The sequence below is a fragment of the Nansenia antarctica genome, assembly GCF_963989245.1.
Source record: "Nansenia antarctica genome assembly, chromosome: 3".
Taxonomy (NCBI): Eukaryota; Metazoa; Chordata; class Actinopteri; order Argentiniformes; family Microstomatidae; genus Nansenia; species Nansenia antarctica.
The window spans coordinates 65,169,887-65,186,296 of NC_137688.1; the positions used below are offsets into that span (position 1 = coordinate 65,169,887).

The window sequence follows — 16,410 nt, forward strand, 5'->3', positions numbered from 1 at the left end:
GAGGAGGAGAGGAGGATATAGGAGGACAGGAGGAGGAGAAGAGGAGGAGGAGAAGAGGAGGAGGAGGAGGAGGAGGAGAGGAGGAGGACAGGAGGAGGAGAGGAGGAGGAGGAGAAGAGAGGAGGAGGAGAGGAGGAGGAGGACAGGAGAGGAGGAGGACAGGAGGAGGAGAGGAGGAGGAGGAGGACAGGAGGAGAGATGGGGAGGAGGAGAGGAGGAGGAGTGAACAGAGGATGAACACGTTCTTTAGAAGAGGGTCTACCAGTTACAAAAGGTTCTAGTTTCCCCAGACCCAGATTAAAACTCAGATTAAGACCTAGACTAAGATCTACAGAGGTTCTCTGTGTACCACTCTAGGAGCAGGCTTCATTTAGGTCCACAAAACTGCCGTCAAATAAATCCTAAACAAGTTCTAGACAGTAAGTAAGTCCATAATCTGTGTCTGGGGAACCTCTTCTAGAACATCTCTGTCTGGAGATGACCATGAACATACATTAATAATAAATAAAAATCCACCCTTCCTTCACTCATCCATCCATCCAATCATCCATCCATCCATCCCTCCCTTCATCCATCCTTCCTTCACTCATCCATCCCTCCCTCCCTCCCTCCCTCCCCCTTGCGTCCAGTGTGTGAGTGACGGCCCAGTCAGGCGTACCAACGGTGCAGATGGCGGAGTGGTCGGGACAGGCGCTAGTCGCCCCCTGCTGGAGGACCTTGTGACACACGTTGACGTAGAAGCGCCACGGGTCCGTCTCTGGGGCGTTAGCATCCACCACCTCCCAGTCCTGCACCCCCTCGGACTCTGGAGGGGGAGGGAGGGGGGGGAGGGGGGATAGAGGGAGAGATTCATGAGTTCATAGATGGATGTTAGAAGGTTAGTCACCTTTTAGAGGTGAAAGGTCGTAGTCCTAATTGGGTAGCGTGTCAGAGGTGAAAGGTCGAAGTCCTACCTGGGTAGCGTGTCAGAGGTGAAAGGTCGAAGTCCTACCTGGGTAGCAGGTCAGAGGTGAAAGGTCGTAGTCCTACCTGGGTAACAGGTCAGATGTGAAAGGTCGTAGTCCTACCTGGGTAACATGTCAGAGGTGAAAGGTCGCAGTCCTACCTGGGTAGCGTGTCAGAGGTGAAAGGTCGAAGTCCTACCTGGGTAGCAGGTCAGAGGTGAAAGGTCGTAGTCCTACCTGGGTAACAGGTCAGATGTGAAAGGTCGTAGTCCTACCTGGGTAGCAGGTCAGAGGTGAAAGGTCGCAGTCCTACCTGGGTAGCAGGTCAGAGGTGAAAGGTCGCAGTCCTACCTGGGTAGCAGGTCAGAGGTGAAAGGTCGTAGTCCTACCTGGGTAGCAGGTCAGAGGTGAAAGGTCGTAGTCCTACCTGGGTAGCAGGTCAGAGGTGAAAGGTCGTAGTCCTACCTGGGTAGCGGGTCAGAGGTGAAAGGTCGCAGTCCTACCTGGGTAGCGGGTCAGAGGTGAAAGGTCGTAGTCCTACCTGGGTAGCAGGTCAGAGGTGAAAGGTCGTAGTCCTACCTGGGTAGCGGGTCAGAGGTGAAAGGTCGCAGTCCTACCTGGGTAACAGGTCAGAGGTGAAAGGTCGCAGTCCTACCTGGGTAACAGGTCAGAGGTGAAAGGTCGTAGTTCTACCTGGGTAGCGTATGTCAGGGGTGAAAGGTCGTAGTCCTACCTGGGTAACAGGTCAGAGGTGAAAGGTCGTAGTCCTACCTGGGTAGCGTATGGCAGAGGTGAAAGGTCGTAGTCCTACCTGGGTAGCGGGTCAGAGGTGAAAGGTCGCAGTCCTACCTGGGTAGCAGGTCAGAGGTGAAAGGTCGTAGTCCTACCTGGGTAGCAGGTCAGGGGTGAAAGGTTGTAGTCCTACCTGGGTAGCAGGTCAGGGGTGAAAGGTCGCAGTCCTACCTGGGTAGCGTATGTCAGGGGTGAAAGGTCGTAGTCCTACCTGGGTAGTGTTTGGCAGAGGTGAAAGGTCGTAGTCCTACCTGGGTAGCGGGTCAGAGGTGAAAGGTCGCAGTCCTACCTGGGTAGCAGGTCAGAGGTGAAAGGTCGTAGTCCTACCTGGGTAGCAGGTCAGAGGTGAAAGGTCGTAGTCCTACCTGGGTAGCGTGTCAGGGGTGAAAGGTCGTAGTCCTACCTGGGTAGCGTATGTCAGGGGTGAAAGGTCGTAGTCCTACCTGGGTAGCAGGTCAGGGGTGAAAGGTCGTAGTCCTACCTGGGTAGCGTATGTCAGGGGTGAAAGGTCGTAGTCCTACCTGGGTAGCAGGTCAGGGGTGAAAGGTCGTAGTCCTACCTGGGTAACAGGTCAGAGGTGAAAGGTCGTAGTCCTACCTGGGTAGCGTGTCAGGGGTGAAAGGTCGTAGTCCTACCTGGGTAGCAGGTCAGGGGTGAAAGGTCGTAGTCCTACCTGGGTAGCGTATGTCAGGGGTGAAAGGTCGTAGTCCTACCTGGGTAGCAGGTCAGGGGTGAAAGGTCGTAGTCCTACCTGGGTAGCGTATGTCAGGGGTGAAAGGTCGTAGTCCTACCTGGGTAACAGGTCAGAGGTGAAAGGTCGCAGTCCTACCTGGGTAGCAGGTCAGAGGTGAAAGGTCGTAGTCCTACCTGGGTAGCGTATGTCAGGGGTGAAAGGTTGTAGTCCTACCTGGGTAGCGGGTCAGAGGTGAAAGGTCGTAGTCCTACCTGGGTAGCGTGTGTCAGAGGTGAAAGGTCGTAGTCCTACCTGGGTAGCGTGTCAGGGGTGAAAGGTCGTAGTGTTTCTTCTGGTCGGTCACGCGGCAGAGCAGGTCCTCCTTCTCCTTCACGCAGGCGTACGCCGTCGGCCAATCAAAGTAGTAGGTGCAGTCTGTCTCCCCGGCGAACACAGGGGAGCCCCGCCCGTCCCTGCCTGGTGGGGGGCAAAAGGTCAAGACTTTGACATGAGTGTGACAGGCCTAGGTGGCGTAGACGCAGAGACGGGTGGTTTGGGAGGAACGGCTGGTTTGTAACGACTGTTGAAGGAGACCGTCATGGTCAGGGGTCAGGGTTAGGGGTCAGGGTCATGGTTAGGGTCAGGGTGAGGGTGGGGGTTAGGATCAGGGTCATGGTTAGGGGTCAGGGTTAGGGGTCAGGGTCATGGTTAGGGTCAGGGTCAGGGTTAGGGTCAGGGTGAGGGTTAGGATCAGGGTCATGGTTAGGGTCAGAGTTCATGGTGAGGGTCATGGTTAGGGGTCAGCGTCAGGGGTCAGGGTTAGCGTCAGTGTTAGGATTAGGGTTAGGGTTAGTTTCATGGTTAGGGTCATGGTCAGGGTCAGAGGTCAGAGGTCCATGGTTAGGGTTAGGGTCAGGGTCAGAGGTCAGAGGTCAGGGTACCTGCGGTCTTGTTGCAGGAGAAGTTGATGATGGTCATCCTCTGGAAGCCGGAGCTGCACCTGCTGCCGTCTGGGTAGATCAGGGTCAGGTCCCCGTCTGAATACCTAGACAGGACGGAGTGTTAGGGTGTGTGTGTGTGTGTGTGAGTGATGAGGCTCAGAGAGAGAGAGACAGAGAGAGAGAGACAGTCAGACAGAGAGAGAGACAGAGAGAGACAGAGAGAGACAGAGAGAGAGAGAGAGAGAGAGAGAGAGAGAGAGAGAGAGACAGAGACAGAGACAGAGAGACAGACAGAGACAGAGAGACAGAGACAGACAGACAGAGACAGAGAGAGACAGACAGAAATAGAGAGACAGAGAGAGACAGAGACAGAGACAGAGACAGACAGAGAGACACAGAGAGAGAGAGAGACAGACAGAGAGAAAGAGAGAGACAGACAGAGACAGAGAGACAGACAGAGAGGCAGAGACAGAGAGACAGACAGAGAGACAGAAAGAGAGAGACCGACACAGAGAGACACAGAGAGAGAGACAGACAGAGACAGACAGACAGACAGACAGAGACAGAGATAGAGACAGAGAGAGAAAGAGAAACAGAACGCGAGAGACAGACAGAGACAGACAGAGACAGAGACAGAGACAGAGACAGACAGACAGACAGAAAGACAGAGACAGACAGACAGACAGACAGCTACCTGAGTGTCTGGTTCTGGTATCTCCCGGCGATCTTCTTGACATCTCCGGTGTCTTTGACCTGGCAGGACGCCACGTAGCCCTCCGCGTCGCCACACCCCCCGGCCACGTCCCCGCCGCACACGTTCAGGTAGTACACGTAGCCCCCGCCGCCCGGGGCTGCCGCGAAGTACGGGTCGTCTCCAGCTACACACACAACACACACACACACAGATACACACACACAGACGCACACGCACACAGACACACACGTACACACACAGAGACATAGACGCACACAGACACACACAGATATACAGACACACGCACACAGATACACACACAGATTCACGTACGCGCACACACACACACAGACACACACACAGACGCAAGCGCACAGATACACACACAGATACACACACAGATGCACACGTACGCGCACACACACACACAGACACACACACACACACACACAGACACAGACACACACACACACACACACACACACACACACACACAGACAGACACACGCACACACAGACACAGAAACACACACAGACATTTTAACATAATTGGACAAACATGTCTCATGTCAGCCCTGATAGAAGGTCACGCGTTGACGTCAGGTTAGAGGAACTAACTTAGACTCTGACTAAGATGATCCTGTGAGAACAAGGAGAAGGGTCACATGGTTACTCACATCTTCACTTCCGGTTATTTTACTAAATATATCTGAGAGCTTCCAGTGCAGCTTCTCCTCATGACGACACAGCTGGCTGACGTTATTAACACCCGACTCTCACGTTTATTCATGTCTCAAATACACACAAAATTACCTCTGAGTGTGAGGTGTGTGTGTGTGTGTGTGTGTGTGTGTGTGTGTGTACTGACCGCTGAGTGTGAGGTGTGTGTGTGTGTGTGTGTGTGTGTGTGTGTACTGACCGCCGAGCGTGAGGTGTGTGAGGTCGATGTTGATGTCGTGCTGCTGGCTGGTCAGCGTGCAGGTGTGGCTCTCCAGGTAGTCACGGTGACAGGCGTACTCCGTCACCCACTCCACCTCGTAGCGGCAGTTGGTCTTAGCGGTCATCTTAGGCTCGCTACCCTGGGAGGAGAGAGGGAGGGAGGGAGAGAGGGAGGGAGGGAGGGAGGGAGGGAGGGAGGGAGAGAGGGAATGAGGGAGGGAGGGAGGGAGAGAGAGAGAGAGAGGGAAGGAGGGAGGGAGGCATGGAGGGAGGGAGAGAGAGAAGGAGGGAGGCAGAGAGGGAGGGAGGGAAGGTGGGAGGGAGGGAGGGAGGGAAAGAGGGAGGGAGGGAGAGAAGGAGGGAGGGAGGGAGGGAGGGAGGGAGGGAGGGAGAGAAGGAGGGAGGGAGAGAGGGAGACAGAGAGAGAGGGAGGGAGGGAGGGAAGGAGGGAGGGAAAGAGGGAGGGAGGGAGAGAGAGAGGGAAGGAGGGAGGGAGGCATGGAGGGAGGGAGAGAGAGAAGGAGGGAGGCAGAGAGGGAGGGAGGGAAGGTGGGAGGGAGGGAGGGAGGGAAAGAGGGAGGGAGGGAGAGAAGGAGGGAGGGAGAGAGGGAGGGAGGGAGGGAGGGAGGGAGAGAAGGAGGGAGGGAGAGAGGGAGACAGAGAGAGAGGGAGGGAGAGAAGGAGGGAGGGAAGGAGGGAGGGAAAGAGGGAGGGAGGGAGAGAAGGAGGGAGGGAGAGAGGGAGAGAAGGAGGGAGGGAGGGAGAGAGGGAGGGAGGGAGGGAGAGAGGGAGGGAGGGAGGGAGAGAGGGAGGGAGGGAGGGAGAGAAGGAGGGAGGGAGAGAGGGAGAGAAGGAGGGAGACAGAGAGAGAGGGAGGGCGGGAGGGAAGGTTGTTGGTTTTTCACTCGGATCTTGTGTTTCTTTGACTGACCCAGGAAGGTTCCTAGTTTAACTGTTTTCTTGCAAATCGTTCCCCTCCACCAGTTTGAACCCAGCACTAAACGTGCTTTCCTCCAACCACGTGGTGTTAGACTTACACTTCCCCATACAGAAGTAAAGATTTTAAGATCGCGACACGCTAGCTGCTAGCAGAACGTCTCTTTTACCTCAGGCTCTGACTGACGCTAGCTCAAGCTTGGTTGCTAGGCGCGGTTGCTAGCTGGGTGTTCTCACCGGGGGCTGCAAAGTTAGGGATTTATTGGTTCCATGTTGATTTGATTTCCATACTAATTGTTGGGGGGGGGGGGGGGGGGGTGGCTGATAGTCTATTACCGTACTACTTCTTTTGCAGTTTCCCCAAACACATTTAAACACGATACAGAGAAGTCATTGCAAGTTTTCGCAACATAAAAGTAACTTCCTAATCCCATACATTGTGAAGAATCTTATCTAAGACCTTTTTAAGACTTTTCAAGGCCTACAATTCTGCTTATTACATTTTATATTTAACCCTTTAGACCCTGTGGGAACCCTGTCGATAGATAGATAGACAGACAGACAGACAGACAGACAGACAGACAGAAAGACAGAAAGATAGATAGATAGATAGATAGATAGATAGATAGATAGATAGATAGATAGATAGATAGATAGATAGATAGATCGCTCACCTCCTGCCTGCGTGACGGACAGATGAAGGTGATGGTGACAGCGGGGGTGTGGCCGCTGCAGAACTCAGGAACACTGTCAGACAACCCCTCGTAACGCAGCCTCAATCTGAGGGAGGGAGGGAGGGAGGGGGAGGGAGGGAGGGGGAGGGAGGGATAGAGGGAGTCAGGAGGAGAGAGGGATAGAGGGAGGGAGGAGGAGAGAGGGATAGAGGGAGGGAGGAGGAGAGAGGGAGGAGGAGGGAGGGAGGGAGGGATAGAGGGAGAGTGAGGGAGGGAGGGAGGGATAGAGGGAGAGTGAGGGAGAGGGAGGGAGGGAAATCAGCAAATCTGTCAGTCAACACTTCTCTGGGGGTTAACATTGCCTGTGTGTGTCTATGGAGAGGTTAGCATTGCCTGTGTGTGTCTATGGAGAGGATAGCTACTGCTAGCCGTTAGCGTTGCCTGTGTGTGTCTATGGAGAGGATGGCTACTGCTAGCCGTTAGCATTGCCTGTGTGTGTCTATGGAGGGGTTAGCGTTTCCTGTGTGTGTCTATGGAGAGGATGGCTACTGCTAGCCGTTAGCATTGCCTGTGTGTGTCTATGGAGGGGTTAGCGTTAGCGCGGCGGTACCTGTCGCTGGAGAGCAGCTCCAGCTGTTGGGAGGGCAGACCCATGTTGTAGGAGACCTTACTGGAGCTGCTGGTCAGACAGGCAGCAGAGTCCTCCGCACAGTTACTGCCTGGGCGGTCTGGGGGAGGAGGGGGGAGGGAGGGAGGGGGGAAGAAAAGAGAACAAAGTCAAGAGAGCACAGTAGTGACAGACAGACGGACGGACGGACGGACGGACAGACAGACAGACAGACAGATAGATAGATAGAGGGGGGAGGAAGGGAGGAAGGACAAAGTCAAGAGAGCACAGTAGTCAGGTAAGAGGCTCTTCTGAGGTAAACTCAGACTCAAACTTTGACCCAGTGACACTGGAGTAGAAGTAGCCAGAGGCAGGGGAGGTGTGTGTGTGTGTGTGTGTGTGTGTGTGTGTGTGTGTGTGTGTGTGTGTGTCACAGCAGGGGAGGCTGGTGGAGGTAGAAATCGCAGGACGGGCTCATGTCGAGGGACCGAAGCCTTAGAATTTGAATATCTTCTTTATATAAACTCCTCAAAAAAGGTTCGGAAACGTTATTTCGGTTGATTAATCCTCCCCTTTAATAATACCAATTGGTATTGTATTTTATATCGTTGGAAAGGTTGATTAGTCACCTTTACAACGAGGTACAACTTGTAAGGATCATGCATTCGTGGAATGAGCAACACAGCTAAACGTGTGAGTAGCGGCCCAAAAAAATGTGCCAAGAGTTTACATGTGACTCTGTGACGCATGGAAGTGTGTTTAGATACCATTCCTCACTCAAACAGAAGTCTACTGAACACACAGACTCACACACACACACACACACACACACACACACTCACTCAGGCTCCTGCAGACGTTGATGTAGAAGTCCACCTGGTCGTCGTCGTCATCCACCAGATACCCGTCAGCCAATCGGATCAGAGGGTTCAGATCATGCTTCTTACCGTCCGAGTCGAACACGTAGCAGGGCACCTGGGGGGGGGGGGGGGGGAGGAAACAGTCAGGAAGAGGGGGTGGGGGGGGTAGGGAGGGGGTGTTTCATCCTTTCATCCTCTCCCCTTTATTCTGTTCTTTCCCTCCTGCGTTTCGCAGAAGTCATGTGACATTTTCCATTGTGTGTCTAGACCTAACCCCCCTACCCCCCCCCCCCCCCACACACACACACACACACACACACACACACACACACACACACATACGCACAGCAGAGAGGAGGAAGGTAAATGTGGTTTCACAAACTGACTCACTCACACATACATACACACACCTAGAGGTGTGACAGACACACACACACACACACAGACACACACACACACCCACACACCCACACACACACACACACAGGGTCATTCTGACCCCAGGACAGAGACATACCTCTTTGTGTGGTCTCACCGAGAGGTGTGACACACACACACACACACACACACATACATAGACACACCCACACATACACCGGGTCATCCTGACCCCAGGACAGAGACATACCTCTTTGTGTGGTCTCACCTAGAGGTGTGACACACACCCACCCACACACACACCCACACACAGACACACATAAACACACCGGGTCATTCTGACCCCAGGACAGACGTACCTCTTTGTGTGGTCTGAACCTGTCCTGTCTGCAGGCTGCGTACGTCCTCCACTCAAAGTAGTGGACACACTGAGACACCGTCACAAACTCTGGAGTGCCCTGGGGGAGGAGGGGGGGAGGGGAGGAGGGGGGGATACAAGGGATTAGTGCGACAACTAGGCCAAACAAAAACATGATTCTACACACACACACAACAACTAGGCCAGACACATGATTATTCTTCACACACACACAGAAACACACAGACACACACAGAGACACAGACACACACACACACACACAAACACACACACACACACACACACACACACACAGACACGCACAGACATACACAGACATACACAGACATACACAGAGACACACACACACACACACACACACACACACACACACACATACACAGAGACACCCACACAGACCCACAGACACACACACACACACACACACGACAACTAGGCCAAAAGCATGCTTCTTCTTGTCACAATAATAATCAGGTTGATTCACAACACAACTGTTCTGGAGACAGCACTTTAGCTGACCAATAGCATCGCTCCCTGGTGTGTTGGGGAGAGCGCGGGGATCAGATGTGTGTCGTCTCAAACACTAAGAGGCCCAGAGGAGAACTTCTCCTCAGGCTGAAACGTTTAGCTTCACAACATAACAGAGAAGTGGCCATTCATCGTTCTCTGTCGGGTTGGGAGGGGGGGAAAAAGTCAACACCCTCGACACAGTTTCATCTCAGCACCAGGGGCGGAGCTACACCGTGGGTGGGAGGAGCTTCCCACCGCTGTCAGGACTGCGGAGTCACTACCTGATCTTCTGCCGTAGACTGAAGACCTTCATCTCTACAGGCTACATCTTAACTGTCCCTCCTGAAACCTCTCCATCCCCTCTACCCCCCTGTAGAGTTTCTCTATCTAATCTCTATAATCGTAAATCTTCCTTCTAGTATTGTGACTGCCAATGGCCCCCGGCCCAAGCATAGACGACTTGTTCTTGCTACGACTGATGGATAGATGATTCACTTGAGACACATTTAGTCACTTTGGATAAAGGCGTCTGCTAAATGCCAAAAATGTAAATGTAAGCTAGAACATCTGTGGTTTCTTCTTTTCGCAAGCTGACACCCATAGCGGTGGTCTGACAGGAAGTCAGCGTGGTCTGACAGGAAGTCACAGATGTTCAGTGTTCTCTGACTGTTTCCATCGCTAACTGACGTCAACACAGCTGCTCCTGTCAAGATGAACCATGGTCTACTACTAGTTAAAGTCCTGCTGACTAGTCTCACCATGGTCACTACTAGTTAAAGACCTGCTGACTAGTCTCACCATGGTCACTACTAGTTAAAGACTAGTCTCTCCATGGTCTACTACTAGTTAAAGACTAGTCTCTCCATGGCCACTACTAGTTAAAGACCTGCTGACTAGTCTCACCATGGTCACTACTAGTTAAAGACTAGTCTCTCCATGGTCTACTACTAGTTAAAGACTAGTCTCACCATGGTCTACTACTAGTTAAAGTCCTGCTGACTCACCATGGTCTTGCCACACTGGAAGCTGATGCTGGTCTGCAGGGTGGTGGTGGTCCCGGGGCAGGTCTGGGCGCTGGGGAAGTCCAGGACCCCCTCCGTCTCCTTCCTCTGGGCCAGCTCCCCTGCAGAGACATGGAGGAGGACACACTCAGGACACACTCAGGAGGACACACTCAGGAGGACACACTCAGGAGGACACACGCTCAGGACACACTCAGGAGGACACACTCAGGACACACACTCAGGACACACCCAGGACACACTCAGGACACAGTCAGGACACACTCAGACGCACGCTCAGGACACACTCAGGACACAGTCAGGACACACTCAGTACTAGGGGTGTAACGGATCACGGATAATCCGTGATCCGTTCGGATCGCCCTCCACGGTTCGGAACGCATGTGTACCGCGGATCAATAGCAATTTTTTTTTTTCTTTTTTTTTTTCTTTTTTCCTTTCCTAACACCAGGGGAGCCACCCCTCCTAAATTTCGTTGTTTGGTACCTGTACTGTAGCAATGACAATAAAGACCATTCATTCATTCATTCAAATGTAACCGGTAGAAAAACAATCATGTGCGCTTTATTCTCACTCTCTGCATGTGTACTGAGTTGACAACAACATTCATTCACTCATCTCTGTCCCAATTATATCACGTCATATCACCCGCTAAGCAGCCTGGGTGATTGTGTAAACACACAAAAAAAGTACTCTGTTACTTTGCAGCAGTGATGTTATATATATGTTGTTATATATATATATGTTGTTATATATAGATGTTATATATATATATATGTGATATATATATCCGTTTTGACATCTTGAATGTTGTTTTTTTGTTTCACACATTAAAAGTGGTGTTTTTACAGAATTCAAGGAAAATGTTGTTTTTATTAAAAAATATATATGTTTTGTGTTGATCCGAAAAATGATCCGATCCGTGACTCAAAATCCGTGACACGATCCGATCCGTGAGTTAGGTGATCCGTTACACCCCTACTCAGTACACACTCAGTACACACACTCAGGACAGACTCAGGACACACACTCAGTACACACACTCAGGACACACTCAGGACACACTCAGTACACACACTCAGTACACACTCAGTACACACTCAGTACACACTCAGGACACACTCAGGACACACTCAGGCGCACGCTCCCAGAACGCCAGGGGGCGTAACAACAACAACAACACGTTCTAAAGAATGAGTTTAGACAAAAATAAAACGGCTGGTTATCAGGACAACAGAGAGAATTAGAGGAGAGAGAGAACTAGAGAGAGAGAGAGAGACAGAGAACTAGAGGAGAGAGAGAGAACTAGAGGAGAGAGAGAGAACTAGAGGAGAGAGACAGAGAGAGAGAGAGAGACGGAGAGAGAGAGAACTAGAGGAGAGAGAGAGAGACAGAGAGAGGGGGAGAGGGAGAGAGAGAGGGAGAGAGAGAGAGAGAACTAGAGGAGAGAGAGAGAAATGAAAGAGAGAGAACTAGGAGAGAGAGAGAGAGAAGAGGGAGAGAGAACTAGGAGAGAGAGAGAGAGAGAGAGAGAGAGAGAGAGAGAGAGAGAGAGAGAGAGAGAGAGAAACAACACATTCTAAATAATGAGTTTTGGCCAGTTTCCAGTTTCCAGATGAGAAATGTGTAGATGTGAACGCTGGCCTCTCTGGTCCGTTACTCTGGGCTGTGTTCGTCCTGCTTCGCTTATCCCAACAGACAAACAGTGTTAAACATGAACCCATGGCTGTATGAACCCATGGCTGTATGAACTTGAACTCATGGCTGTATGAACCCATGGCTGTATGACCCCATGGCTGTGTGACCCCATGGCTGTATGAACATGAACCCATGGCTGTATGAACCCATGGCTGTATGACCCCATGGCTGTGTTGAACATGAACCCATGGCTGTATGAACATGAATCAAAGTGAGCCTGGCAGTGTGAGTCATTAACCCCTTCATGAGCAGAAGCAGTAGACTGCGGTGAGAAACCGCCCGGCTCCCAGCTCACTCAGAAGTCGACGTTTCCCACCGGAGGAGCAGCAGTTGATTAATCCATGTTTCAACCCCACAACCCCCCCCCCCCCCCGGTCGGAGAAGAGGGGAGGAGAGGAGGGGGTAAGAGAGGAGAGGGGGAGAGGAGAGGAGAGGAGAAGAGAGGAGGAGAGAGGAGGAGAGAGGAGAGGAGAGGGGGAGAGGAGAGGGGAGGAGGAGAGAGGAGAGGAGGGGGTAAGAGAGGAGAGCGGGAGAGGAGAAGAGGGGAAAGGAGAGATCTCTCTAGGAGAGGAGAGGAGGGGGTAAGAGAGGAGAGGAGGAGAGGGGGAGAGGAGGGGGTAAGAGAGGGGGAGAGGGGAGAGGAGAGGATGGGATAGGAGATGAGGGGGTAAGAGAGGAGGGGGCAAGAGAGGAGAGGAGGGGAGAGGAGGGGGTAAGAGATGGGGAGAGGGGAGAGGAGAGGATGGGATAGGAGATGAGGGGGTAAGAGAGGAGGGGGCAAGAGAGGAGAGGAGGGGGTAAGAGAGGAGGGAGAAAGGAGAGGGGGAGAGGAGAGGATGGGGTAGGAGAGAGGAGAGGAGGGGGTAAGAGAGGAGGGGGGGAGAGGAGAGAAGAGGGGAAAGGAGAGCTCCCTCTAACCTGTTTTTCCCTCAGCAGCAGTGTTTCCCCACGGGGGCCATCTTGGCTGATATTGTATCTGTGTGTTATTGTTCCTGCCAGGGGTCAGACTCCAGACACACTAAACACACCCTCCTGAGCAGGCTGATAACGCTTAGGGTGCAGCACACACACACACACACACACACACACACACACACGTACACAGACACGTACACAGACACACAAAAACACACACACACACACACACACACACAGTTACACAGGTCAGGTGACCAGGCCAGTACTGAAGACCCAGACATTTCCTATTAGACTTCTTCATTGATGTCATCTGGAGGGCAGCCAGACGGTTTCCTGTACAGTGTTAACGAACAACGCTGGGTCGTTGTTCGCTAACACTGTACAGGAAACCGTCTGGCTGTACAGGAAACCGTCAAAGTCTCCATTCCCTTCAGTTCCCCGTGCTAGCTTAGCCTAGCCTAGCCTAGCGACCCTGCTATCTCTAAGCTGTCTCCGGTGTCATAAACCAACGCTACCCAGCGCGTTAGACACACACAGAGAGCGCTATTCATACGACCCAGTAACACCAATTACTCAACAATGGACACGACCAGCAGTGGGATTCCTACATATTATGCAGGGTCAATTAGCGTAGCGTTAGCGTACAACGCTAGCAGGCTGAGGAGCTCAGGAGCGGATGTGTGTGGGTGGGAGTGGGTTCTACTGGTTCTGCTGCCTGTTTAATGGTTCTGGTTCTGTCCCACGCTTATCCGTGACACTCACGGGATCATGTGATCAGTCAGCTGACACTGGTTCACCTTTGACCTCTTTATATGTCCCTTGAAAACAAATAAATAAACACACTGGTTGGGGGCTGGTTATCAGGCAACAGAGAGAACTAGAGGAGGGAGAGAGAGAGAGAGAGAGAGACAGACAGAGACAGATATATACTGCATATAGAGAGAGAACTAGAGAAGGGAGAGAGAACTAGAAAGAGAGAGAGAGAGAGAGAGAGAGAGAGAGAGAGAGAGAGAGAGAGAGAGAGAGAGAGAGAGAGAGAGAGAGGCTGGGGTGAAGGTCCATTTCAACAGTGTTTAAGAGGATGATGTCAGACAAGCTACAGGGTCACGTCTATGATGTCACGTCTATGATGTAAGATGACCCCCCCCCCCGACATCTCCGTCCTGTCAGCTTCCACCACCAGGTCACATGACCGGAGTGTTTCTCACGGGGCGGCGAGGGAGACCAAACACCGGTCTGGGACAGGTCAGAGGTCACGACTGACGGTCGCAGGACAAGCTGTCGTCCTGTTATGAGATAACCCAGCTGACCTCTCCTGAAACAACAACCCAGCTGTTCTCTGACGCTGTCCTCCTGCCCTCCAATCAGAGACTGTTCCTAAACACCGGCCTACTCGTTTCATTTGACTATCATCCCCAAACACACCCCATGTATACGGACCACGGAAACCTTAAGCTCACAGCCACTTTACTACTGAACTATCTGTTAACACATCATTCCCGCAAGGCGGCTAAGGTCAGCTGACACTAATCAGCTAATAATTTCAAGAGTGAAAACAAAACACGGTGCAGCAGCTTTTAGTCACACTGTTGTATGCTCCTGGAACAAACTCCCTGAAGAAATCAAACGGGCCCAAACCGTAAAAATATTTAAATCTAAGCTATGTTTTGCAGCAGTTATGATTAGTAACGACAACACTTCTATCAATGTCTTTTATCCATAAACTATTGTCTTATTGAATGTTTATCTCTTATGTATTCACTTCTTACATTTGCTTTTATTCATTGTAATTTTTATTTTCTTACTATGCTCCTCTTGCTGTATTTTTTTATAATGTATGTAAAGCACTTTGAATTGCCCCTGTTGTATTAACTGTACTATACAAATAAACGTGCCTTGCCACTAGTGCCACCAGTGTATCCTGTCTTACCTGTACTATTGTCACCTTTATCTTGTATCAGGGCTGGACTGGGACAAAAATTAGGCCCTGGCATTTTTGGCCCAGACAGGCCCACCCCAATCGGTCGGACCACACCCACCAGCACAAAAATACTTGCCTTATATACTCGTCTTATATACTGTGCTGTACAGTCATATGACAAACTGTAGTATTCCCCCAAACCACTACAAAGACGACTACATACAATAAGCAATGGTACCAGTGCAAGTAGACCAGTGTACTCAGTGATCAGATTCCAGAGCGAATTTACGAACGCAGCCTTGTTGTTCTAGATTTTTTTTTCCATTATCAACCTATCATTGCGCTTTAGAGTAAAACAAAGCACGCAACTGTCGCGTCTATCTTTTCATGGCAACTCTACATTGTGATTTACAAGGGATATTAACTAATATTAAGTAATATTATTACTTGGTTACATTTTGCAATTGATCCGCGGTACACATGCGTGCCGAACCGTGGGGGGCGATCCGTTACACCCCTACACAGCTACCTATATTTTCCTTACCGGGTCAACGGTTACAGGCTGACTCGGCCCCGCTTCTTCTGTATCCTCTTTATCCTCTGTATCTGTACCCTGCTCCCGCTCCTCCCTGCTAGCCTCCTCTTTAACCTGTTGCTGTTGCTGCTGTGGTAAACTTGAGGGTGCAGCAAACATGTCCCTAATGTTTACACATTTGGCAGGATCTGCCTCGAGTTTCTTCTTGTTTTTCTCCCTAAGTTTTTCCCAGCCTCCCTTCCGTTTTAGTGTGCTTTTGCGCTCCATCTCTCTCAGTATCTATCTAGTAACTATCCAGGCTAACTAAATTTATTTTGCAAAACTACCGCGAAACTGAGACGGAGGTCTGGTGCTGCGTGCGTGCGTGACCCCTGACCCCCCCCCCCTTCTCTCTGTTGATTGGGCCAGCCCAGTGTCTGTATCGAAAATTGGCCAACGGGCCGCTGTCCCTGATTTATGGGCCGTTCAATGGTAGCTTTCGATTTATGGGCCGTTCGATGGTAGCTTTCGGCCGGGCCGGCTGGTAAAAAAAAAAAAATAATTTAATTCAAAAAAAAAAAAAACGGACCAAAACTACCGCGGCCCACCGGGTATGCCAGATGGCCAGTCCAGCCCTGTCTTGTATTATGCCTATAGTTTCTTTGTCACTTATGTCCTGTACTACTGTCACTTTTAAAAAATATATTGAATTATGCTTATTGCCTTATTGTCTTGTGCTGCAATGTCAGGAACCGAAGCCTGAGAATTTTACGTGTAATGTGGTTTCCTGTTAAGTTCAGAATAGATTTCAAGATCGTTCGTGTTTATAAAGCTCTCACTGGCACAGTACCAGAATATCTGAAAGACCTTTGCTAGCATATCAGCCCAATAGAGCTCTCAGGTCTTCTGACGCTGGTTTTCTCTGTGTACCACATGTACAAAAGAAGAGATTTGGTGAGGCTGCATTCTCATTTTATGCACCCAAATTGTAGAATGCACTGCCAGTTTAC

General features: G+C 51.2%; 1 protein-coding gene across 1 annotated transcript in view; it reads right to left on the minus strand.

Annotated features, from left to right (window-relative positions):
- The window catches only part of igf2r (insulin-like growth factor 2 receptor), a 66,443-nt gene that overhangs the window by 46,290 nt on the left and 3,743 nt on the right, over nucleotides 1-16,410 (minus strand). Inside the window, exons 3-12 of the mRNA XM_080527433.1 lie at nucleotides 10,332-10,450; nucleotides 8,798-8,896; nucleotides 8,043-8,175; nucleotides 7,204-7,321; nucleotides 6,594-6,699; nucleotides 4,964-5,123; nucleotides 4,045-4,228; nucleotides 3,351-3,454; nucleotides 2,722-2,886; nucleotides 659-805 (exon numbers count right to left, since the gene is read on the minus strand). Coding sequence (XP_080383559.1) covers nucleotides 659-805; nucleotides 2,722-2,886; nucleotides 3,351-3,454; nucleotides 4,045-4,228; nucleotides 4,964-5,123; nucleotides 6,594-6,699; nucleotides 7,204-7,321; nucleotides 8,043-8,175; nucleotides 8,798-8,896; nucleotides 10,332-10,450 — 1,335 coding nt within the window. The remainder of the gene's footprint in view (nucleotides 1-658; nucleotides 806-2,721; nucleotides 2,887-3,350; nucleotides 3,455-4,044; nucleotides 4,229-4,963; nucleotides 5,124-6,593; nucleotides 6,700-7,203; nucleotides 7,322-8,042; nucleotides 8,176-8,797; nucleotides 8,897-10,331; nucleotides 10,451-16,410) is intronic.